This window comes from Oncorhynchus keta, chromosome 21 (genome assembly GCF_023373465.1).
Source record: "Oncorhynchus keta strain PuntledgeMale-10-30-2019 chromosome 21, Oket_V2, whole genome shotgun sequence".
Lineage (NCBI taxonomy): Eukaryota > Metazoa > Chordata > Actinopteri > Salmoniformes > Salmonidae > Oncorhynchus > Oncorhynchus keta.
The window spans coordinates 27860016-27886048 of NC_068441.1; the positions used below are offsets into that span (position 1 = coordinate 27860016).

General features: G+C 38.8%; 2 protein-coding genes across 2 annotated transcripts; both read left to right on the top strand.

The window, feature by feature from the left end:
* The first annotated feature begins 467 nt into the window (after positions 1 to 467).
* LOC118399782 (homeobox protein Hox-C13a-like) lies at positions 468 to 5694 on the top strand. The gene is made up of 2 exons (XM_035796025.2): positions 468 to 1304; positions 4668 to 5694. The coding sequence occupies exons 1-2, from the start codon at positions 644 to 646 to the stop codon at positions 4925 to 4927; spliced, it is 921 nt and encodes a 306-aa protein (XP_035651918.1). The 5' UTR covers positions 468 to 643; the 3' UTR covers positions 4928 to 5694.
* Positions 5695 to 14415: 8721 nt separating this feature from the next.
* On the top strand, positions 14416 to 16114 carry LOC118399783 (homeobox protein Hox-C12a-like). The gene is made up of 2 exons (XM_035796026.1): positions 14416 to 15001; positions 15876 to 16114. Exons 1-2 carry the CDS (start codon positions 14416 to 14418, stop codon positions 16112 to 16114), a joined length of 825 nt encoding a protein of 274 aa, XP_035651919.1.
* Positions 16115 to 26033: the final 9919 nt, after the last annotated feature.

Consider the following 26033-nt stretch of genomic DNA (forward strand, 5'->3'; position numbering starts at 1 on the left):
GGTCCCACAGCCAACAAACTCAGGTTCTCTTTACAGACATTGTAACTTTTAAAACTCAAACGTAGCCTATCCTTTCGCTGATGGTTGCTAAATGTTGTATTTCAAAACATTAGACTATAAGTGATGTACCTTAGCCTAGTTGATTACATCCGAATATTGGTTAACCAAAATACGCCATTCAAGCCTAATCTTTACTTTATCAAGAACCGAAAATCTTCACAAGTATCTAAATAGTATCACTGGCCCGGCGAATTCTTCGACATCGCCAACGTTATGTGGTTTAGATTAAATACTTTTACGTTTTGTAAAATAGGAAGATTATGGCCTCTTCCACCTTCAAACTGTTGAGCATGTTTCACGTCCCCTTTAAGGATACTTGCCTCTGACAACCCAAGCCAATGAGAGTATCCGCTGGACTTTACAATCAAGAAACAAACACCAGTGGTGGTTTAAAGGGATGAGCCACTCGCCCCCACCCGGAGCACACTCTCGTGTCGGTCTCGTTATTTTATCACGTGTCAGCGGATCTAGGGTCTCAATAATGAACTGGACACTTGGGTATTGCGCATGCGTAAACTGTGCTTGGAGATGAGGTGTCAGTCTTGGAGTAGTCGACTTTTAAAAAGCTTCGGCAACCCGTGATATGACGACTTCGCTGGTTCTGCATCCACGCTGGGCGGACACCTTAATGTACGTATATGAAAAAAGCCCGAATGAAAATAATCAGAATAAAAACCAATCAATGGAGGGACTAGGCGGGAATTGTCCTGCTACTCACTGCAGGGAACTGATCTCGCACTCAGCGTTGGGACGACACTCCGGCAGCCTAAGCCACCAGGGTTCTGTGTACTCGGAAATACCCTCCCAGGACACAGGGCGACATTGCCCCGCTACCCAGACTTCCTCTAGCACCACCCTGGGTTATGGCTACCCGTTCGGAAGTCCTTATTACGGTTGTCGATTGTCACACTCGCACAACGTTAACTTGCAGCAGAAGCCATGTTCTTACCACCCTGCCGAGAAGTATACAGAACCAAGCGCGGCACTTCCCACGGAAGAGCTGTCAGGCAGGGCAAAGGAGTTCGCCTTTTACCCGAGTTTTGCTAGTTCATACCAGACTGTCCCAGGTTACTTGGACATGTCTGTGGTTCCCGGTATCAGTGCGCACCCGGAACCGAGACATGATACTTTGATTCCCATGGATGGATATCAGCATTGGGCTCTATCTAATGGCTGGGACGGACAGGTGTACTGTTCTAAAGAGCAAACACAGTCAACACATCTCTGGAAATCTCCATTCCCAGGTATGAAAACCTTTTCACTTTTATTAAAATGCATGTTTCATGTAATGTTTAATAATACCAAGTGTTTTTTACGCTTCACACTTGTTAGTGTTACCTGCACTGCACTAAGACGAACAGGACAGGAGTGTGTGTGTGTGTGTGTGTGTGTGTGTGTGTGTGTGTGTGTGTGTGTGTGTGTGTGTGTGTGTGTGTGTGTGTGTGTGTGTGTGTGTGTGTGTGTGTGTGTGTGTGTGTGTGTGTGTGTGCGTGCGCACGCCCGCAGTGTTTCCCCTATATTCATTTAGCAGTGGTAGCCCACCGTTGCTAAATTGTTGCCACACCTGCAAAAAATGTCATAGAAAATGTGTATATATATACATTTTTTTGCAGGGGTGGCAACAATTTAGCAACTTTGGGCTACCACTGTATACATATCTCTCTAAGAAAGGATCGACATTTCATGACATACATTTGCTTTTATTTATTAATTCATTTATTAATTTAAAACCCGTTTCCTTTGTATAGCCTTGTCATATAAAACAGCTTATGACTATAACGCACTTGAAGTGCATGATATCACAGGGTAGTGAGAGTGTTTGTTTATGTTCGTCTTTGCGTTCAATTCCGGAGAAGAGGCCATTTTTCAATAGCCGGATATTGAACTAGAAACAATGCAAAAAAACAACACCTTTGATTTTATAGTCGCTACAATGAGGTTTATGGATTGGAGCAAGGCACCGTTGCCCTCCCAGATAAAATAACAGATATTTGCTCATTGCAGTAAATCTAGTCATAACAGGGAGTGGTGCCTTGAAGCTCGCAATTTTTACGCCTTGCGTTTATTCTCAATTTGCTATTGCGAGGATGGGGATGTGTGTGTGTGTGTGTGTGTGTGTGTGTGTGTGTGTGTGTGTGTGTGTGTGTGTGGTTGGTTGGTTGTTGTGACACTCCGTTGTTGTGACACTCCGTTATATATACAGCAGAGAGACAAGTAGGCCGATTGCCACTATTGAATAGCACATTCGATTTCTGAATACTACCTTGTTGACGAATAGCTCATAGATTGATGGGCTTGATGACATTTGGAGCTTGTATTACCTCTTGTCGTAGGCCAATACAGTCAATAGCCTATTGTATTATAATGTAGTATTGGGGCTATATGCCCATAACACAGAATAGACTTACTGTGTTTGAACAGTCAAACATATTCATATATACTGTACAGTTTTATTTTTTATTGCCCTTGGTTCGATTGACCAATTAACCATTCATAATGTTGTTCATGACCTCATTAAAATAGTCCTTTATATAATCTCTCCTGTCGATGCACTCCTATATTAAACCCTCTGAAATAAAACTAAGTAGAATTAATAAATAGGCTATAATAGGACTGTTAACAAACCAAACTAATGAGCTTGTGTGTGCACATGCACAACCCAGCCGCATGATCAAATGAATAGGATGTGATGTCCTCTACGACATCAATTGAAGCTGCATTCAAGTTTAAAATCAGGGGCCATTAATATAGATAGGATTAGCTGCCCAGCCTATCCCCAACCTATTACAAGTGGGTGAACTTGGGTGGTTCGAGCCCTGAATTCTGATTGGCTGACCTCCATGGTACTGTATATCAGACCGTGTACCACGTGTATGACAAAACATTTATTTTTACTACTCTATTTACGTTGGTAACCAGTTTACAATAGCAAAATGGCACATCGGGTGTTTGTGGTATATTGCTAATATACCAAATCTAAGGGCTGTATCCAGGCCCTACGTGTTCTGTCGTGCATAAGAACAGCCCGAGGTGCCTTCTTGCTAATCATAGCCCCAATTCAGATTATTAAGGATTAATATTCGCAGTGTTTTCCTGTCACAATGCCAATTTCATTTTTATGCATAGGTTACATATCTATGTTTGGACTAAATGGTCACCATGGTGTGCCTAGCCAGCAGGTCACCGTGATAGAAGTCAGTATTAGACATACATCCATGTCTGAGGACTTCAGGAGATGGGCTTGGCGAGGCTGAAGTAATTTAAACATTTAGATAATACACTATATATACAAAAGTATGTGGACACCCCTTCAAATTAGTGGATTCAGCTATTTCAGCCACACCCGTTGCTGACAGGGGTGTAAAATCGAGCAGACAATATCCATAGACAAACATTGGCAGTAGAATGGCCATTGCTGAACAGCTCAGTCACTTTCAACGTGGCACCATCATAGGATGCCATCTTTCCAACAACTCAATTTGTCACATTTCTGCACTGTTAGAGCTGCCGTAGTCAACTGTAATTGCTGTTATTGTGAAGTGGAAACGTCTAGGAGCAACAATGGCTCAGTGGCGAAGTGGTAGGTCACACAAGCTCACAGAATGGGACCACTGAGTGCTGAAGCGCGTAGCACGTAAAAAATCTTCTGTTCTCAGTTGCAACACTCACTACAGAGTTCCAAATTGCCTCTAGAAGTAACGTCAGGACAATAGCTCTTCATCTGGAGCTTAATAAATTGGTTTCCATGGCCGAGCAGCTGCACACAAGCCTAAGATCACCATACGCAATGCCAAGCATCGGCTGGAGTGGTGGAAAGCTCGCCACCATTGGACTGTGAAGCAGTGGAAACACGTTCTCTGGAGTGATGAACCACGCTTCATCTTCTGGCAGTCCGACGGATGAATCTAGGTTTGGCAGATGCCAGGAGAACGCTACCTGCCTCAATGTATAGTGCCAACTGTAAAGTTTGGTGGAGGAGGAATAATAGTCTGGAGCTGTTTTTTATAGATCGGTCTAGGCCCCTTAATTCCAGTGAAGGGAAATGTTAACACTACAGCATACAATGACATTCTAGACGATTCTGTGCTTCCAACTTTGGGGCAACAGTTTGGGAAAGGCCCTTTCCTGTTTTAACATGACAATGCCCCCATGAACAAAGTGAGATCCACACAAAAATGGTTTGTCGAGATTGGTGTGGAAGAACTTGACTGGACTGCACAGAGCCCTGACTTCAACCCCATGAACACATTTGAGATTAATTGGAATGCCAACTGCAATCCAGGTCCACATACTTTTGGTCATGAAGTGTATATTTTGATATAACTATACCATAATGACTGCAATCTAACCATAGCCTACCTCAAATATTTAGGCCCATATTTAGGCCCTTAATAAAGTAGCCTATAGCCTAGCCCTGCCCAATCTACGGGACCATTTTAAATGCAATGCATCAGAATCCAGTGCTGGGTGCTTTCACATTGTTCTGCCTGTAATAAAATATAATAAAAAACAATATTTCCAATTGTTTCTTCTCATTTTCAAATGTTGGCTAACAGTCATTGTTTTCTCGGCCTTTCTTTCAGTGTGTTATGCCCTTCTTTTCTCAGATGTCGTCCCTTTGCAGCCAGAGGTCAGCAGCTACAGACGAGGCCGCAAAAAGAGAGTTCCTTACACCAAGATCCAGCTGAAGGAACTAGAGAAAGAGTACGCAGGCAACAAGTTCATCACCAAAGACAAGAGACGTCGAATATCTGCCACTTCTAATCTCTCTGAACGCCAGGTCACCATCTGGTTCCAGAACCGGCGGGTGAAGGAGAAAAAATGTGTCTGTAAATCTAAATCAAGCTCTCACATGCATGCCACTTGATTCAGTCCAATCTCACTGGCATGACAACTCAAATACTTTTTATCACAGAAACGCTCGATATTTATACATCGACAGAATTCTCACCTATGATGCATTGCACAACACAAACTTAATCTCACCTCCCTATTTGGACATAAACTGGGGGGAAATACAGAAGATTGAATGAAAACTGGTTGGAACGAATGATCACATCCTTACAGGGGCATCGAAAGCAATACCAGCATTGTTGGTATAGCCTCAGACCTAAATTACAAACTTTTGTGCCTGATAAAGTAAACGGAGGTCTTTGGGGATTTCATACAGTTATCTTGTTCAGACATTGTCAGGTGTTGGACACATCAAGACTGAACTCACTTTTCAATGATATTGTATATGGCCGTTTTAGTTTGATCCCACGGGATTGAGCAAGGTTACTATTGTCTATTGTACAGTACCATGCATATTTAATTACAAGTTGTCTCGTATGACAGGGGTTGTAAATTGCTACAGACTATTTTATGGTTCTCATATTTTGATCATTTTTGTCAGTGAAGGATATGTCTCTGTAATGCAACTGGAATGATTGTAATCCGTATAAGAATATTAAAAAGTATTGCAGAATATTTTGCCATTTGGTTTGTATAGTGAGTTAGGTCTTATAGCATTCGGGCTGTGCATTCCGATTGTAAGACGTTTTATTCCTTTTATTTGGTGCAGTATTTGAACTGTGATGTGGTGCTCGATCGTAACGTACTCAATGGAGACATGTTTCATAAATAAAGAAATATAACGATCAAACAAGATCAAATGTACCTGTTTTCTATGGAATCTGTTTTCTATTTTATCGACATGAACCTCTATCTGAACCCGTCTCCCACTTATCAGGTTTTATCGCTTAATGTCTACTCTGGGGTGTGGTGCCAGGAAGATGACCTCTCGCTCAACGTCAACAAAACTAAGGAGATGATCGTGGTCTTCGGGAAACAGCAGAGGGAGCACCCCCCTATCCACGTCGATGGGACCGCAGTGGAGAATGTGGAAAGCTTGAAGTTCCTTGGCGTACACATCACTGACAAACTGAAACCCTCACAAACTTTTGCAGATGCATAAATTAGAGCATCCCGTCGGGCTCTATCGCCGCCTGGTACGTCAACTGTATCGCCCACAACCGCAAAGCTCTCCAGAAGGTGTTGCGGTCTGTCCAACTCATCACCGGGGGCAAACTTCCTGACCTCCAGGACACCTACAGCACCCGATGCTATAAGAAGGCCAAAAAGATCATCAAGGACATCAACCATCCGAGCCACTGCCTGTTCACCCCGCTATCATCCAGAAGGCAAGGTCAGTACAGGTGCATCAAAGCTGGGACCGAGAGAATGAAAAACATCTTCTATCTCAAGGCCATCGGACTGCTAAACAGCCATCACGAGCATATCAGGGGTGGCTGCCAATAGACATAGATTAGGAATCACTGGCCACTTTTAGAAATGGATCATTAGCCACTTTAATAATGTTATGTATCTAGCATTACTCATCTCATATGTATAAACCGCGCTCCACACTATTCTACGGTATCTTAGTCGCTTTTAAATTGTGTTTACATATTTCATCACATTCATCGATTTGAATCTATCTGTCTTTGTCTGACGTCTTCATCAACTGACACACACTGGTTGAATCAACGTTGTTTCTATGTAATTCCAATGAAATTACGTGGAACCAACCTGGAATTGACGTTGAATTGCGCATTGACAATTAGTTGGTGCATGAGAGCTAAGACTGTATACGCAAATGTTGTGCAAATCAGAAAAGCATATGGACTTCTGTTGAGATAACAAATTATGGACCACAATCCAAAAAAATGAAATAATAACCTATGTTGATATTCTATAGTTAGGTTATTATGATGCATGTTGGAAAATTTTCTTATTTGGTAAATAAACAGCAGTCCCAACCTCAAATGTTCAAGTGGAATCGTTCATAAAAGTGCCGTAAATTGGCCACAGCCTAATTTGATAACAATACCTGTTTGAACTTGCATGCAACCACCTTCACTGACGTTAAGCAGGGATACTCCTGGACTAAATGGTTAAGAACCCCTCAACTGAAAAAGGATCCATGACTATGGTTTAGATTCCAGAATGATTACGCAATCCAGACTTTGTCCTCGTCATATCATTTTAAATTCTGCTTTCAAGAGCAAAAAGTCGATCTACTTCAGGACCATCTGATACAAATGAACCTCCTTACTATCTTAATTCGATATTGGAAGATTGTCATGCCAATTAAATCACTTTCAAAACTGGGTTTAGTCGGTCTATAGGTTAAGTGAAAATATCTCAGTGAAAACTAAAACTACATATTCTGAATACGATTATGTCAAAATGGAATGATAGGCTAGGTATTTTGTCAAAAGAAGAATTGTCTGTGTAGATTATTAACAAAACGTTTAGCCTAAAAAAAAATCTGTTACGTCGCTTTGCCGCTTGGCTGTTTCAGTTTTTATTCTCCGCAGCAATGTGATGAATTAATTATATGTTCCAAGATATGACATTAACTCATTTGAGATTATCATATGACTCTTATAGCCTACATTTGTAATATTATAATATATTATCTAAAGCCTATATATACCTATGTAGACTACATTTTCTTTTATCGAAATTCGACAATGGAAATGCCACACAGTTTTGAAACAACCGGTGAATAAATGGATAATATTCTTGAGGAAATTGGCCTTTTACGCACGCGTTTAGTTGTGCGTAAAAAAAAATAACCCTCGTGTAGCACGTATTCCTTGAATACCGTGCATTTTACCCTAAGACATGTTAGGCTATAATTTATTCATCAATATTCAAAAATGATTTTACAGGTTCATAATAATCCATATTTCAACTCTTATTATCTTGCATCTGTGTCTCAAATTCACTTTTTTTGCGGAAAACCTTTAGTGAACATGCGAGCCCACCATTTCAAAATGAAGGTGTAAACGGATACCGAGCTACTAGTTGCGTGCGAAGACTGCATGAAGCATCTCCTATCTGAATTGACAGATCCTAATGGTTTCATTTTTAAATCTCGACTAAATACTCTATAGGCCTACGTGATAGTGCTTTTGGCATATTGCTTGTGGATGACGTGTGATTAGAGCACACAAGAGGCTATACGTATTTTTAAATATGCTATCTAAGGTATCCTGAGTGTTTCTTAATTTAATCGAGCAGCCCAATTTGCGCCATGGTCGTGTTGATTAGTAATGTAGGCCATACTCTCTAAAACGCAACAAATCCGTCCTACGTTTAACCATAGGCCTTGTTTTCTAGTATATTTTGTTAAATAAACTTTTAGCAAAAGTTTTTGGGCTTGTATCCTACCCTGAAATGCAACTGCGGAGCTCCTTGTCTTTTGTGTCTGTACGTGACTTCTTGGCTACCCTTGACCATGACTATGCAGTCACTTTGACCTTGACATAACAACAGCTCGCGCATAGCAAACTTGGGAAGGTTGTGCTTCCTTTCTCTGGTGGGATGGATGGTGGGCCTCGCGGTTTGTTTGCAAGGCAACAGAATGTTTGTTCTAGTCTAGACAGGTTATCGCTAGCATCCCATAAAATAGTTTACTGCAAATGCTTATTTGATATCATCCCCAAAGTATAGCCATTTTAATCAGTTTCTGTCGTTCATTTATATTTCTTATTCTTAGTATGTTTCCTTATTTTCTGCCTGGCGGTTTTACAGAATAATCTCGCCCCGGTCTCCAGACCTTAAATTATACATTTACATTTACATTTAAGTCATTTAGCAGACGCTCTTATCCAGCACACTTACACAGTCATCATAGGGAGTGTGTCGTATTTTGAGCATGTATAACAGGTAGACAGACCATTGACTTCTTGCAAGTCCATCAGAGTTGACACTGACAAGTTTGAGCTGAAGCGTTCTTTTCAAATCGAGATTTAAGGTGTGCGCCTTGCGATGAGCTGTGCATCTGCCTTAAAGGAAAACAGACGTGGCCCATGAACTCATTTTGAAGGTATGTAGGCTGTTTTTATACCTTGAGTTGACATAGATGTGCAGAACTGTATGGCTATATCAAGAGTGTATACCTGCTCCGTTTCAGATGTAGGACTTCAATAATAGGAAAGAGAATAGCGGCATGAGATTTGTCCTCTTAAGATGTAACTTTATTTATGTGTGCAAGCACACCTATGGTCGTATTTTTGCATGTGGGGAGTGCAGTTGCCCAAGGTTATGAACTATCACTCATTTTGCTTACACAATTTCATGAAGTAGCCTAGATGGCACTGGTAGAAAACAACCTTAAAGGTTCTGTAATAGGAATAGCATGTTTTAGTGAAGACAGGCAGCTTAGAAACTAATTGGTTTGTTATTTTGTTTCATTTTAAATAGCAAGAAAAAAACTATTTTATTGGAATATATTGCGATAATTGTACAATCATAGGCCTATGGAAGCGTTTAGCGCACACTTTTGATAGACTGTTCATATTGGAATAGCACGGCCTAATTCTTGCTTGGTTTCGATCACTGCTCTTATAAAACCAAATATCTGAAAATCTACAAATTCATTTCTAGAATGGAAATAAGTCACACACACAACCATTTGAAACAGTTGTTGAACAAATGGCAAACATTTTAAAGAAGTAGTGAGCCTTTTACGCACGTGTTTTTTTTGTGTGTAAAATAGTGTAACATTCACTTATCCAATGAAATATAATACAATGTGGATTATATTTTCAGTTTATATTGTTCATGTTTAGGCCCGTGCATTACGTTTCTGAGCTGTGGGCAATCGGTATTCATTAGACTATCTGGAGTTTCAATTTCACATTTCGGTATATCGAAACATTTGAAATGGCTTTTGACAAATCACTTTGTTATGTCTCTGTAAAGCACGTAGTTGAGCTGCTTGTTTACATTTAAAATCACTGGGCATCGATACCGTAATACTGCATTATTTTGTCTCACTTGTAGCCTGCCTACATTTGAACAGTGTTCCTTAACTAAAAAGTCCACAATGTAGCTCGTTTTTGGATAACGTCTTAAAATATTAGGTTATATTTCTTTGTTGAATATCTTGTCACATTATGTCTTCAGTTTTGTTTTATAATTTACATAATTTACATGATATAATTTAGCCTACATTAACACGGGGATTTTGTCCACTCGTGTGAGTCAATATCTTACATTAGTACCGTGGGGACCAATCTCGGGAAAGAGCTCAGAGAGAGGAGGCTTTCATGGTCAGTCGACCAGAGTTTAAGCCGGAGTATGAGTGAGTGAATATGTGCAGTCCTGGGCATGCTGAACTGAGAAAGAGGATGACAGCCTCTGGTGGTGGATGGATGGAAATTTCAGGAAGTAGTGGATGGATTAACCCTTGGCAGTATATAGGTGAGCAGAATTGGAAGAAGAATAACACTGTCGCGTTTTAGATTTTTTTCTCAAAAGATTTGTCTTAATGATCTGAGATTTTATTACGTATTGCCTTACTCTAATCCAAACAACCACCTCAACCACCCAACCAGAAATGTTTCGCTTTTATCAATTGTAGTTGATAGTAGTAGTCTAATTAATCTTTTTTTGAATTGAGGTTTTTATAGCATGTCATGTTGCATGATTTAAAGCTAGTTTGTCAGCCAGAAGAACTGCCTTTATCCTGAACAGCTGAACTGTGTTCGAGTTGACATTGCATCAGCAAAAAGCTGCAGCCGTTCCTTTCAGATGACGCATTCACACGCAGGGAAATTACATATTGTAACATATTATGGCAGATGTTTATTTTAAACAAAAATTATTGGCGACGAAATATGATTAACAGTTTTTATTGTTATAACTAATTCTGGATTAGTAATTTGGTAGTTAATCGGAAGTCTTTATGACACACACAATCATACACACACCACACACAGACAGATTTATGAGATTTGTATCACAGTGCAAAAACCGCATGTGGGTCCATAATATGCGGTTGTGCCTTACCAAACAAATCACACGGACTGTTACAAAATAGGTAATATATCCTACAAATAGAAAACATAATTCCAAAAGTATTTGAAGCCATCCCATGTGATGTCTTGGGCTATGTATTTGTTGTATATATGCAGGGTTTAGGGTAAACAAAATGTAGCCTACCAAATAATGTAGGCCTATCGATTGGAGTAAAGATGCAATTGACTCAGTATGAATATTTTCTTAATCAATGCCCATGAAGTATATAATGTGCCCATGAAATATATTATGTGCCCATGTAGTAGCCTAAATTTCATATTACGAATTGCAGATGTCCTGTAAAGTAAACCTTATAAGCCTAGTTAAATTGAGGCTTGTTTATTTTATCCAACTGCTTAATATACCCTCTTCTTTTTGTTTACTTTAGCTGTCTTTATACGATAATACATTATACGTTACCATTTTGTTTAGATCAAGCCATTGATTGTGGGATAAATTGGTACTTAGGTTTTTCATTTGAATTTGACTGAAGTAAAAACAGGTTCTGTTTTTATTGAGTTGTAGACTAATCAAACGTGGATTACATTTAAAATAGCCTTGTAATCTGTGTCAAACTCAGATTAAAATTGTACAAAATGATATCGATGCCATGTTGATGAAGTTGTTGAAACAATGAAGAAACAATCCAGTGCTAACATGTGCTCTGATGAAGGCGCCCCGACACGCGTCAGCATTAAACATTATTGAAGGAGATTAAGTTGCAGTCCTAGTTTCTTTTACATTCCAGTGTCCAATTGTGTTTCTTAGATTTCCCATTTAATATTGCTATTGGTGTTGCCTGTACGAAACCTATAAGCTGTAGACTGAATAATTATATAATTTCATTCTCACGAAAAATCATTAAAAATGTCAAAAACGTTAATATATTGATGGGACAAATATAATTAGGCTACTCAACTATTAGATAACTCAAGTGCTATACTTTTTTATATGCTACCATCTAAGAATGAGCTATAGTGGCCTAATGTAAACACGTCTGATAAATATTTGGCTTCAGGATGATTTTGGGGGGGGACAAACGAGTTTCAAAACGGTGCTGTAACTTTGACAACGTGTTGTAACGAACTCAAAGGAAGGAAACGCTCTTTGTTGACGCTATTGTCCCTGCCTGGACATGGCGAGAGATTCCAAGACAGTTGTGTCAATGAGCCAGCAGACATCAATGCACTAGACAGTGACCTTGAACTGCCGAAGCGCCAATTGGTAGGCCCATTGCGTTCTACGTTTTTTTTAAAACGTAAAGAAAGAACTTGAGTCAGAGAAACGCGGAAGTTCCATCACCTTTTTAGAACTAAACTGTATGTTAAAATGTTGTGTTCAATATAAATATAAGTGATCTTGTTGTTTTTTCTTCCTTTCGAGGCGTCAGGTTTTGTAGTTATTATTTTTGTTCAATGGTTGTCATTATGCGGCCTTATCTTCTCTTTCACCAAGGTAACTTCTGTGTTTGCCAAACGGACTGTTCTTTAACCTCATAACTTGTGATAAGCACTGTGTGCGCTGAGAAATGGATAGGCTACATTAATGGATAGGCTAAAATATATATATATTTTAACGAATCCGAACGCTATTGATTTGAAAATCCACGGCAAATGACCCATACACAAAATTCGTTTTGAACGATCCAATAACTACATCAGTTATTTGAGGCAGTAATTTGTTTATGGAAAGGGTCCTATTTGGGTAGTCTATTACGTACGACATTATTGTAAATACTCGCCCCGTAATCTTTACCCCAAAAAAAAAAAACATACTAGCCTGGGAATCAGATATTGTTTATTTTTTATTCAATTGTCTTTTATTATAGATAAATTCGTGCTCTTTGAATATCTATCGCATATTCAGTTTAAGACCCGTGTCACGTATTGTAGCTATATTTGAACTCCTTCTGACCTCAGGAGCCTTCCTTCCTTCCGTAACTCTAATGCAAAGCTTTCGTTATCCCATTTAAATGTTCCATACATAACAACAATCTTTTTCTTGTGACTAATGTAATATTTTCTTTCTCACAGAAGTATGCAAATCCTTACAGACACTATAATTATTTTTGTCGCATCGCAGAAGCTGCTGCAGAAGCCAATGCTTCCATGAAAGTGATATGTATAGCAGGTTTATTACACATTGATAAAATAGCGACTCCTCTCTTTAAGATGTGGAGTATGCACACATAGGCCCACTATTGCACTGTAACAAGAATGGCAATCCATTAGCAATTTCTTAATATACAATGTTTTGTTTACAGTTTACGTAATTGCTATCATTTTGGCAAGTAGGCAAATTATTAGAAAGCGGTGAAGGTTGTCAGGAATTTCGAGAATAGCAACATTAGGACTACACGAGTAATGTTAAAATGAAAAGTGGGTAGTGGGTAGTGGGTAGGCCTATGTCTAAACCAAAAATTACGTCTTTGTTCAATTTCATTTCATACACGTTGTTGTGTTTAGATGCAATGGAACACTTTCCTAATTGCACCAGCCAGTCTCCTCATGGAAATGCGCACGGCTCAATGCATGCCTATTTTGCCATTTCTTTCCATGAAATATTATCATTAATCAGTGAGCCCTTGTTTCGCAGTATCATACAGATGTTTAGTTACCTTACTCAACTTGTTTGGGACAGGGGCGCTCAATTGCAAATCATTGAATAAAAACGCACTGTGATGGATTTCGACTGATGAAGCGCTTTTAGACTGCTTTGACCACCTTGTTAAACCCACATAAAAATAATAGTTTATAACAAGCTACCCAATGTATGGCTACGAACGTTTAATGGGATAAATGTTGAAGTTGTTCCTTGGAAATGCTCTTAAAATAACCTTATTGCAGATCATCTTTTTTTACAGAGCCAAAGGTTTCAACTTTACTGACCCCGCTACTGTAAATACGAGAGAAGTGAGGCTGTGAGTATCAGTCGTTCCCTAAAATAGACCCGTAAAGTGGAGCATCACAGCTTTATATGACATTCAGTTCGTCTGTCATTTGCTCTAAAATAAAGAGTGAGGCATGCACACCCAACAATGGTAGATATTTGGTGGGGGGGGGGACGACAATATAACACTTACAGGCCTTTGTGCAGCTGCCTTGTAACCGTTAAATGACATATTCAAAATAAAATGCAGGCTCTGGGAAAACTTTACTAAGATAAATATGGCCTGTAGCCTAATATTAATGGATTGGGTCATCACTTGAAAATTAAAGAGTAGAGTATTTTGAAGCAATAAAGAGAAATCAAACAAGCAATGAAGAGAAAACAAACCCAGATTTTATTTGTCATAAAATGTACTTTAAAAAGCATATAAAACCCATAATACAGAAGTGAATGTTTTGTTTGGTCAGACATAGACATAGTGGGTGGCACCTTCTGTAATGCAAGTTGGTGAAGACATGTGACTCTATTCCGACCAATCAGGCGCACCGCTCGGTTTCACTATGTTAAATGTCAGATCGCTATAAACTAGAAGCTCTTGGTCGGCCCGCCGAAATGGGCGAGCATAATCTTCTTAATCCCAGTTCCGGGTTTGTGGGACCTTTGGTAAACATCCACACTGGAGACACATTTTACCTCCCCAATTTCAGAGCGTCCGGGGGACAACTGGCGGGTCTAACCTCTCTCTCCTACCCAAGAAGGGACAATGTATGCTCGCTCCCTTGGACCCCTTCGGAACCGTGCAATGGATATCCTCAACCCTACTTTAGCAGTCCCATGCCCATTAATCCCTCTTTCAACCGTGCATGTGAAATCACCAGACAAGATGAAAGCAAATGTTTTTACAGCAATGGTGTCGGCAACAGGGAACCCTGCGCTGAAAGCGCAATCCTCAAACGTGAAGAGAGGGCAAGAGGAGACTCCTCTTCCTCCATAACGACGGAGCATGGACTGCACAACGGGATGGGCAACAATGGTACATTTTCCAAGTACGACTATGGCCCCGAGCAGTTGACCCAAGATCCGCCATCCTGTCAATCCCTAGAATCTGACTCCAGTTCATCGCTGCTCAATGAAGGGAGCAAATCTTCTGCAGGCATCACTCAGGCGTTGACATCCCCTGGCAATCACGCAGCAGCGGGTGGAGGTGAGTTATTGGACATTAACAATGGAATGTAATGCGCTTGTTTTGTCATTGGAATCTTATTTATTGATGTGTTGATAGTCCTGTTGCTCGTCTTTATAAATTCTTAGGATCCTGAATTTACACGAGGCTTGCATGTTGGGGTGAGCGCCGCTAGGGGAAGCATTCAAGGAAGGGTACATATTTTCGTTTACACTCAGCCTTTTACACACCAGTAAACCCTTACAGCACCATAAAAATTCGATGTTGTTTGTGGTAAAAATGAGAATGTCTTGTGGTAAAAATGAGAATTGACACACAATATTTTGAACAATTTCAACCTATAGGATTTCAGTAAATACATAGACTCAAGGTTTTTGATAGTTTGTTGCAAATAAAATCAGACACCGAAAAAAATACATGCTGTTATTCACAAGAACTCGAGCTTGCATGCCTTTGGCAATTCGATATGCTTGCATGCTTGAGAGTGAGACTATCGTTATTGACGACCTTAACTGCCACTGTAAACCTGACACAGACTAATGTGAATTACAGCGTATCTATCCACAATCAAATTACAAGATGTCATGCGTCCCACTGTCTCACCACACATTCTTTGGTGAAATTCAAAATTGTGAATACCTTTTACATAATAAACAGTAGTAGTATAATATAATTTGTTTGTTTTAAATGAGTCTGTTTTAAGACTGGGCCGGGAACTGCTCACACTGATGACAAAAGTATTCAAAATACGTTTGATAACCAGCTCTATAGAATCAACTGATGCAGTGCAGGACTTTTACCTTAGCTTGGCGATGTATGCCAAACTATAGGCTTTAGAGCCTATACGTTCATCCATGCTCACCCATCCACTTCTTCTCCCCCTCCCCAGGCGCCCCGTGGTATCCAATGCACACCCGAACCCGAAAGAAACGTAAACCCTACTCCAAACTCCAGCTGGCTGAGCTGGAAGGCGATTTCATGCTCAATGAGTTCATCACCAGACAGCGGCGGAGGGAACTCTCTGACCGCCTAAACCTCAGCGACCAACAGGTTAAAATATGGTTCCAGAACCGGCGGATGAAGAAGAAGAGATTGATGCTTAGGGAGCAAGCCTTGTCCTTCTTCTAAAAGGCAGAGAGAGGCGAAAGAGAGATTGTGAAGTACTGTATTTTGGTGTAATCAAATTCGATCGCATAGCATGCACAGTATGAAGTCTGATGTCCTTAAGAAGAAGGACGCATCTGGTTTATCAATTTCGAAAAACAAATGAATAGTCCAAATATATGTTTATCTGACCTTGAGTCGCATAAAACGTTACTAAAGTAGTGACAGTGCAAGGGGTTAAGTATTCCCTAGCCTGTATTCTGTGTTCTTTGATAGGCCTATAGAAACATCTCATTCGTAAACGCCCTGGAATGAAAGGCACAGTAATTTGGCAAAATATAATTAGTGATTTGTACATTTTTTTGATACACATATATTTGACTTTGTAGTTTCCCATAACTTTATCAGTTCAATTCACGAATGCATAGCAGCCTGTATTTATAAACCATTTACGTCCATCGCCTGAGTTTAGTGGAATTATGATTGAACTGACCACGATTCTGTTTCATAAGTTAGAGTTTATAGGGCTTCTATAGCCTATACGCCTATGTAGGCGACGGTACATTATGGCTATGGCGCATAATAGTTTACATCTAATCTACATTCCACCAGTAGTCTATTTAATAAGTCTTGACATGATATTTTTCCAAAATCGACCCAAGAACCTATAACAATCATTATATTACAGAATCCTAAAATAATTACAATGGAAATGCAAGACTGAATTTGGGCTATGGTCTAAATAAGCATAGGCCTATTATTTGATAGCCTATTGTCTTGATCGTATAGTGGACAATAAGACAGTTTTGGGCCATGCAATTGAAATCCTTAGTTGTGTATTTTCAATCGGTCACGGGCTCTAGGGGACGTGCATGGCCACGGTCAAGGACAACAACTGGCCCTACACCCTACTGCTGTTTTTTTTTTTGCGTTTCGATATTGTTTGTCAATCACAACACTTTTATTTGCCAATACCGGTTATCTGGTATTACATTTCTCGTCCCACTTAAACACACAAACACACACACACACGCATTTGCTGAGTTGCAGTCGTTAAAGGCTGGGAGGACTGCGATAAGCTATTTGAGGGTATTTTGGGACGGGTGGGCAAGTGTCCATGCTGCTATTTCTGTGCGGAATGATCCGCGGATTCTCTCGACGCTTGAGCGCAAAGTAATAGCCTATGTACCGTCATGACTATTTATCGACTGCGATCTGTTTACTGCAATAATAATTGGCGGCTTGTGTAGACTAATATCTTTCTCCGTAAACACTCGGACACATCCCTATTAGATCCCTCTTTAAAACGTGTGTTTCCTGTGTAAATAACTGAGCAGTTGTCATGGAGGAGGTGAAAATGGTCTGGTTTAAGGCCGTCCCTTACTTAATCCCACAAGGGCATGAATGAGGGCAGTGAAAATGGGTCCTAACTGCAAACGGCTCTTCTTTTGATTGGATTGATATTAATACCAAAAATACTAATACATGTTTTGAGAAGTACATGTAATGTAGGCTTGTATAGGATACCCACTGTAAGATGTGAATTAGGTAGAGAAATTGCGCAAAAAGGATTTATTGTCACGCAATTTGGGCCTATCAGTTCCATCACCAAATACTGAAATTCACTTACCTTCTATGCATTGATGATTATTGCTTGTTGTCTGCTACATATTTTCTATTATCCTTATAGTCATTATCATATTGAAAGCTATAAGTAGGCTATATTTTAATGTTATAAACTGTAGTCAGTAGCTGTATTATTGTCGAAGTGACAGTGTTTGCAAGGAATTTGGAATAAGTTATCCCCTATAGGAATTTCGTTCATGAAAATACAGTATAGATGTCCTGAATTGTTTGTGCTGCTCTCTCTCTCTCTCTCTCTCTCTCTCTCTCTCTCTCTCTCTCTCTCTCTCTCTCTCTCTCTCTCTCTCTCTCTCTCATCTCATCTCATCTCAGTATTATTCAATATGTTTGTTGTCTCCACGTAATCAACTCACTTGCGAGTAGGCATATGCTATATTATACAAATTAGAATGTCCCATGTGATAAGATTTTCGTTTTGTCTGTGTTGTTATGTAACATCATATCCAGTGTATAGAATACATTGGCGATTGTGTGCCCTGCCCTACACCAATATGAATTACATGAATGTTTCAATGTATGTGTAAGATGTATTGTGTCTATTAAAATACGTTAACTTTTATATTATTATCATATTGTTAAGGTAATTATCCTGATTTTTCTGAGTTACAGTTCATATAAGGAAATCAGTCAATTGAAATAAATGAATTGCGCCCTAATCTATTGATTTCACATGACTGCGAAAACAGATATGCATCTATTGGTCATAGATACCTTTAAAAAAATGGGCCTCACAATGGGTCTCAGGATCTCGTCGCGATATTTCTGTTAATTCAAATTGCCATAGATTAACTGCAATTTTGCTCGTTGTCCGTAGCTCATGCCTGTCCATACCGTAATTCACAAGGTTGACGTCACCAAATACTGAAATTCACTTACCTTCTATGCATTGATGATTACAGCTTGTTGTCTTCTATATATTTTATATTATCCTTATAGTCATTATCACATTGAAAGCTATAAGTAGGCTATATTTTAATGTTATAAAAAGTGGTCAATATGACGCCATACACGGTCTGCGGTTGTGAGGCCAGTTGGACATGCTGCCAAATGCTTTAAAATGACATTGTAAAGAAATTAATGTTAAATTATCTGTCAAAAGCTCTGGTGGACATTCCTGCAGTCAGCATGCCAATTGCAGCTCCCACAAAACTTGAGACGTCTGTGGCATTGTGTTGTGTGACAAAACTGCACATTTTAGAGTGGTCTTTTATTGTCCACAGCACACGGTGCACCTGTGTAATGATTATGCTGTTTAATCAACTTCTTGATAGCCACACCTGTCAGGTGGATGGATTATCTTGACAAAGGTTAAATGCTCACGAACAGCGATGTAAACAGATTTGTGCACAAAAGTTGAGATAAATAATATTTTGTGCTTATGGATGTCTGGGATCTTTTATTTCAGTTCATGAAACACGGGACAAGCACTTTACAAGTTGCGTTTATATTTTTGTTCTGTGTAATTGGAGTTATGATTAACATCAATATTGCTACAAGTGGAGGGGTTATAGACGTTTCTGTGTGCATGTAGGCTAAACATAAAGCACACGTAGAGTACACGCCATTCTGTGCATCCCAACAACCAACATAATACTGCAAACGCATTCACCTTACCCGAGGCGCACTAACAGAGGTAGCCTGACGCCTTTTTGATTCTCAGCCACTCATTTCAAGCAAATCATTTTATAAGGTATAGTGATAGTGAGTGAGTGGTACAGAGAGCTGATAGCAATGAATCCAGTTATGTTTCCTTTTATAAACAAGCTGGACGTAGCAAGCTATGCTTTTACAGGGCTGCGAAGAGGATGCAATAAAATAGTATATTTGCTGTGTAACACTTTTCCCTCTGCTTGCACATCCGCATAACAGTATGGTTAAGCAATATAGGCCGATTATCGGAAATTGCAACATGACGATATTTTTTTAGGAACGCATCAGTCTTTGTTTTGCTTTGCTCTTGAAATTTGTCATTTATCTTCAATCATACACTTTGCTTAATAGATTTAGTTTTATGAGAGGAACTTTAATTTGTGAAAACGTTTGTTTCTCAGCGCATGTTTAGAACCATTGGATCGGGCCTTGTTACAGCTCCAGAGACCAGAAACATCAATAGCAACTACCACCTTGTGTTCAGAATAAAAAAGCTTATTCCATCATATTCATTCTTTTGCACAACTGGATTTGTCGCACTGAACTTGAGTTAACTTAAAGCTTTATTTATAGAAATTCACACGTAGGCCTGCCTCTGATCACACATAGCCTACCTCTATTCAATTTGACATTGGGTTTAGCGAAAACATAGTATAGCGTTAATTTCGTCCACTTTTAACTTTAAAGGCCCTCCATAGGCTCTCTAGCCTAAATTCATTTTACAAATAATTTAAGCATTATCCAAATGTCTTGACTCGACCATATATCTGCGTTAAAAACATGTATTTAAAAGCATTTTTGAGATTTTGCTAATTATTTTGATTTTAGCCTATCGTAATCGGTTCTTAAATCTAACCTAGATATTGTATGTCTGCGAAAAATAAACGAAAAGTGAATTAGGCTGCACCACACTAAAATTCACTAGTTTTGGCCATGCATGTTTAGTGGGGGGGACAAGAGTCACAAATGTTAGGCATTACTCTTTATACAGAGCTATGTGTCTGCACTGATTATACTCCTGTTCTTGCTGTCAAACAACAAGTCGTGTGGAATTTAGATTTAGTCTCAGGGTTACATTTGATCAAGTTGGCTAGTCACAATGTCTTATTCTAATTATTAATGCAGTTAAAGTATATCTTCCCATATGCACGGAGACGCTGAATGCGTTTTTCACCTAAACCTTTTGGTCAAATGTGTCTGTATAGACTTAACCTCCCTTTGCATCTGGTACGTCCAAGTGGAGCTGCTGAATGTATATTGAAAATACAGATGCAAGTGTATGACATATATCAAATTGGATAACCAACAGCTAGTTTTGACTTTGAGACGGTCTGCAGGCTCTTTTATGGGGGCTTGTCTGTGAAGCTCAAAGGTCAGAGCTGTCTACGTTGACGCAGACCTTGAATGTGAGTCCAAGGCCTCCCTCTGCGGAGAGAGACCGGCTGGGAGATTCTGTTTGTGAGTCTCTGCGCTCCATAGAGTTGTGTCACATCCAAAAGGACCTAAATCGCAATTTTGCCTCAAGAACGTTGTGTGCATTTTAGTTTTAGAGTTGAGTGTACTGTTTTAATAATTATATATCTTTACAAAAGATAGGATAGAAAAGGCCAAGATAGCCTTCTTCCGGTATTAATTATGCCACGAATGAGAACTTAATAAATGTTTTCCATGTTTTCGGATGGTTTTACTAGATTTGTATGAAATATTATGTGACCATTTTTGACATTGTTTTTCCTTACTTTAGTCTATTGACAACATGTATATTTCAAGTAGATTTTTTCTATTTTCCATGTAAATGTCATAATTGATTGATTAGGTGAAGCGTAGGCCAAACACAAATATTAAATTGACCTCGGTCCAGGGATAAACAAAGATAAAAGTTATAGGCTAGTTTCAAGAAGTGAATATCACTGTTTTACGCGTGAGGTTTGTGTGTAAAACCAAAATACATAATTTTTGCCGTTTTCTGTTATGCCTTTTGAACTCTGCTGTAAGCGAAAACAATTATAGGTTTTCCCAAAAAGTATTATTGTGTTCATTCAGCATCTTGATCGAAAAACTACGGGATGTAACATTTGAGCGCTTCAGTATTAGCCTATAGTCAGATCACTAGTTTTTAGACGAGTAATTAAGGAACTTCAGGATTTATTTTCATGTTTTTTATCTTTATTTAAACAGGCAAGTCAGTTAAGAACAAATTCTTATTTTCAATGACGGCCTAGGAACAGTGGGTTAACTGCCTGTTCAGGGACAGATTTGTACCTTTTCAGCTCGTGGGTTTGAACTTGGAACCTTCCAAGTCGAATGCTCTAACCACTAGGCTACCCTGCCGATGAAAAAGCAATGGCATACCTTAACGTGAAGAAATTGTGTTTATTTTTTTGCTGGTACGTTTCCTAACCGATAACGACTTTTTAATAGGCTACTCCCAGGCTACTCAGTTTTCTTCTTTCGAGTTGATCTATTTACAACTTAATTAAATTATATAATAGCCTATGCCAAGCAGCATATGCAAATACTGTTCGACGGATCGTGTGTAGTCGTTATCCAGGCTTAAGTTAATAACCATGCCTTGATAAAATCTCAAATGACATGATATACCTATATTATATACAGTGGGCTATAAGCATGAGTATTACAATGTTAATACCAATAATGTTTTCTATAATCAATACGCAAAAATGTTAGTTTCTAATTAAACAATAGTTTTATCAAACCAAGTAGAGAAAAATAGCCTGCTCCTAGATTTTATAACAAACACGAGGACTGATTATAGGTTCATGTGCCTTTATTTTGCTTACAATAATGTATATTTATATCCACTAACCTGTGGGTCTAGATTAATCACTGGAAAATGCTTCTGGATACATTGTATTCTTTAAGAGGAAGTTTCCTTCATTCTTGCCCCTTCTTCCACCATTTGCTTTTCACTTCCAAAGCCAATTGCCAAGTTCAGTCACCATTGTTTGTTTGTTTGTTTGCGCGTGCGTGCGTGTGCGCGTAAGGGGGAAATAAAGAGAGAAGAGAGAAGAAAGATAGAGAAGAAAGAGAGGCCTACACAATTTAGCCTGGCGTATTCACTGTCGTTTATTGTCATAGCACTATTTAACGAGTTTCAAACCTTAGTTGTAGCCAACTAAAGTCTAAAGATTTTTCCCACTAAATTCGGTAAATCGGTGTCAAGTTCATATTTGGAGCTGCTTATTTACAGACACCGTATCACAATTATATATCAAGCAACCGATAGATCTTCAAATATGGCTTTGTGAACAATATATCAGTGATATCTAAACAACGAATCTAACGTAATATTGAATTACACTTCATATCCAAACCTCAGACGAAGGTGTTCGTCAGTGACAACAAATTAATTGAGGTTTTGTTTCAAAATCTGTAGGGGCGATGCCATTTTATAAAGTGTTTAAACACAATTAAAACAAACAAACTAATCTAAAACTATTTTAGTTGTATCCGTTTGTATAAACTATTAAATTGTAGTTGGGCAATTTGTTCAACTCGGCAGATGTTGGTGTTTGTTATTAAGACTCTTCCAATGGAAGGAAGATGCCTTATTCTTCTTAATTTAAAGAAAATTAGATTAGACCCTACTTTCTTTACAAATGGTTTTAAAAAATGTATTCTGCTTAGATTCTAAGTAAGTTTTATACAAGCCCTTTGTCTCTTCTTTTTGCGATACTGCTCTTTAGACAGACTTTATCATGTGCGTCTCCTCATAGAATTTCGACCTTTACGCACGCTAAGCATTTTGACTTCATACACACTTATCAGGTAGGTTTAAGTTTTACGCACACATTTTGTCTATTCTTATATTCAAAGTAGGCCTGTTATTAAATTGCCTAATTAAACGCCATAATGTCTTGATAACTAAAACGCATCACCTGCGTGTTTTTTAGAGTCATTGTCATCACTATACTGTATTTGGAATCTTTTTGGGCTGTTCAGTATGCATGTGCTAGGCCTTTCGACATAATCCTTCGTCATATTTGCCTTTGGGCTATAGGCCTACCTACTGTATGAAGACCTACATGCTTACTGAAAAATGCCATGCGCAAAACTATTTCAGAGGTGGATATCAAATAAACATTTGTTTCCACATGAGTGCATCATACAAATGGCAGTGTTTTGATGTTCAAGGTTTCTACACATCTGCCCCAGAGGACGGTGCGGCACATCGTCCCAGTGTTTCCTGCCGTCTATGTGGGCGGGAACCCACATACAAATTGAAGGTCAAGTTAGTAAGCTCCTTATATGGGACTCCACTGTCCATCGCAAATGTTTTGGGAAAAGGGCAAGAAAGACCGGTTAAAAAAGAGGGGGAAAAACTGTTCTTTATAAATTCGTAGCTATATGGTGGTTGTATTTTATTTTAAAGTTCTCGTTGAGTATAAAGAAAGACTTACAACTTAGGTGGATAGAGAGAGACAGGAGAGGAAAGGTTCCAGGGCTCGTTTTGAAAGAATAAATTGTTTCTCAACAAGAATAGAAGATGTAATATATCCAAAGTGATCGGGATGCCAACTTCAAAAGCGGCAGTCTCCGCTAGATCTGAAGGCAGTAGTGTCTTGAGTTGGAAAGGAAATTAAACGTCATAAAGAGAGAGACTCAATTAGGGGCCCAATGCTTAAGCGCTACCGAATCCTGTAGGAAACAAAGACGGATATTCGGTAAGAAAATACAGATTCTATTTCCTCTCTCATAAATCTACTTTACCTTTCAGATACTTAAGAAAAACGTTTTACCGCGTTTTTTTGTTTTGTCTTAGATAGTCAAATGCCAAATGTCTCAAGTCAGCGAAAGTTCATCGTGTATTTTGGACATGTCGTTATTTTTAACCCAGGCTATTACTAAAGCAATGTTATCCCATTTATTAATACTATAGAATCGGAAAAAGACTACCTTTTAGTTTGCGCTATATTCGTGCATTGGTACGCACTGATATTGCCATTCTATCAGTTGATTTTAGAGTATGTCTATGCAAAATGGAGACATTGGCTGGTCCTGGGATATCGACCACATGACTTGTTATCCAAACTCCATACAAATATATGAAGGATAATTCTCAATTCATGAAGTTTATGACGCCTCGTCAAAATAGCCAATGGAACGAACAAATAGACACGATTTGGGTTCAATTCCATTGAAACTCGGGCAGTTCAGTAAATTAATACAAATTAAATTAGCGTTTTTGATGGAAACTATCATTCAAAATATAATAGTACGATAGGCTAAGTGTGTTGGCCATGCGGGAATCAAATATCAGCTAATTAACGGAATTTACTGATTGAAGCCTTGGTGCAGCCATCACTTGCATGGCCATAGTGGGTTTGAGAGCTCCACGGGACAGGGCACATGTAGTCTGAACGATAAACACATGTGGGCCTCATTGGCTTATTATTATTTGTCGTAGTGACACTATAGTGGTGGTATATAGTACTTGTATAGCTATTTAGGTTATAGGTTGTTGTTTTGAGCGGGTATGCTTTCCACTGGATGTCCGTTTAATATTCCATTTGATCAATATTTGTTTGTTGTTGGCCTAATTACCATGTGACAGACACTACTGCATGTCGGTGTATTTTGGTTTGAACCAAGACAAGTGTGTTTTGTTAGTTCGTTTTTAATAATCTAATTGGATTTCAACGTTGATGAGACCTAATCACCTTGACGAGTTTTGTCTGAAGTATTACTGTTTTTGACAAGTTGATTCTTACCATTAGGCCAACTGCACAAACGTTACAATTTTTCCTGCACATGGAGGTACAAACGATATCTAGACACTTGGATGAATGTTGAGTCCTTTCCAAATACGGTGACATAGGCTAATGGTTATTTGGGCTATATTAGGATAGAAAATATTGCCACAATTCAGCGTATTCATGCTCCAACGTATGTTATTTGAATAATGGATCAGATATATTACTAATCTATACAATGCAGATATTGCAAATGTATATACAGTATACAAAAAAATCGGCTTTATGATTGGCTTTAATCGTCAACTTTTGATAGGCCTTTCATGGCTAACTCGAACATTGCTTATCGCTTATGGACCCACTTTATAAGAATTTGTAATATTTTTTATTTTTTTTAAAGAAATAAGCTGTGCCTAATCAAATGTGTTCATGAATTTGTATGTATCTTATTTAAGACAGAGGATATTATATTAACTTGTTGCTGCTTTTGGGATCGTAACAAAATGACTATTTGGTAATGCCCATTTCCATATTTAAAAACCAGTGTAAAAGTCGCACACTAGGGAAGACAGACAACCGACCTTAAGTTTAATTATAACGTTTTCAGTGTTTGTTGATACTAGTTTTTCCTGACAGCATCTAGACACATTGCTGTGCACAAGGTTTTCTTATTATTTTTGCCCATTTCCTATTTATCCTAAGAGATGATAGTCCAGTAGGCTTGTTCACGCCAGTCGTGCAGATTCAACCGACAAATGACAGACAATTCTCACAAATACATCTGCAAATTGCAGCCTATTCGTTTTTTTTCTTCTTCGTATGATGCAAAAATGCAGTCATTGAAATAACACTACATTCTAAACCATACGCCCACAAATGACTCTGCCACAAGGTGAAAATTGTCCACTAAAATCAATCCACATCCCGTAATTTTT

Coding starts and splice junctions, on each gene's coding strand:
- LOC118399782 (XM_035796025.2), top strand. CDS start 644: ATGACGACTTCGCTGGTTCTGCATCCACGCTGGGCGGACACCTTAATG. Junction 1,305..4,667: donor CTGGAAATCTCCATTCCCAG/GTATGAAAACCT, acceptor TTCTTTTCTCAG/ATGTCGTCCCTTTGCAGCCA.
- LOC118399783 (XM_035796026.1), top strand. CDS start 14,416: ATGGGCGAGCATAATCTTCTTAATCCCAGTTCCGGGTTTGTGGGACCT. Junction 15,002..15,875: donor TGGCAATCACGCAGCAGCGG/GTGGAGGTGAGT, acceptor CCCCCTCCCCAG/GCGCCCCGTGGTATCCAATG.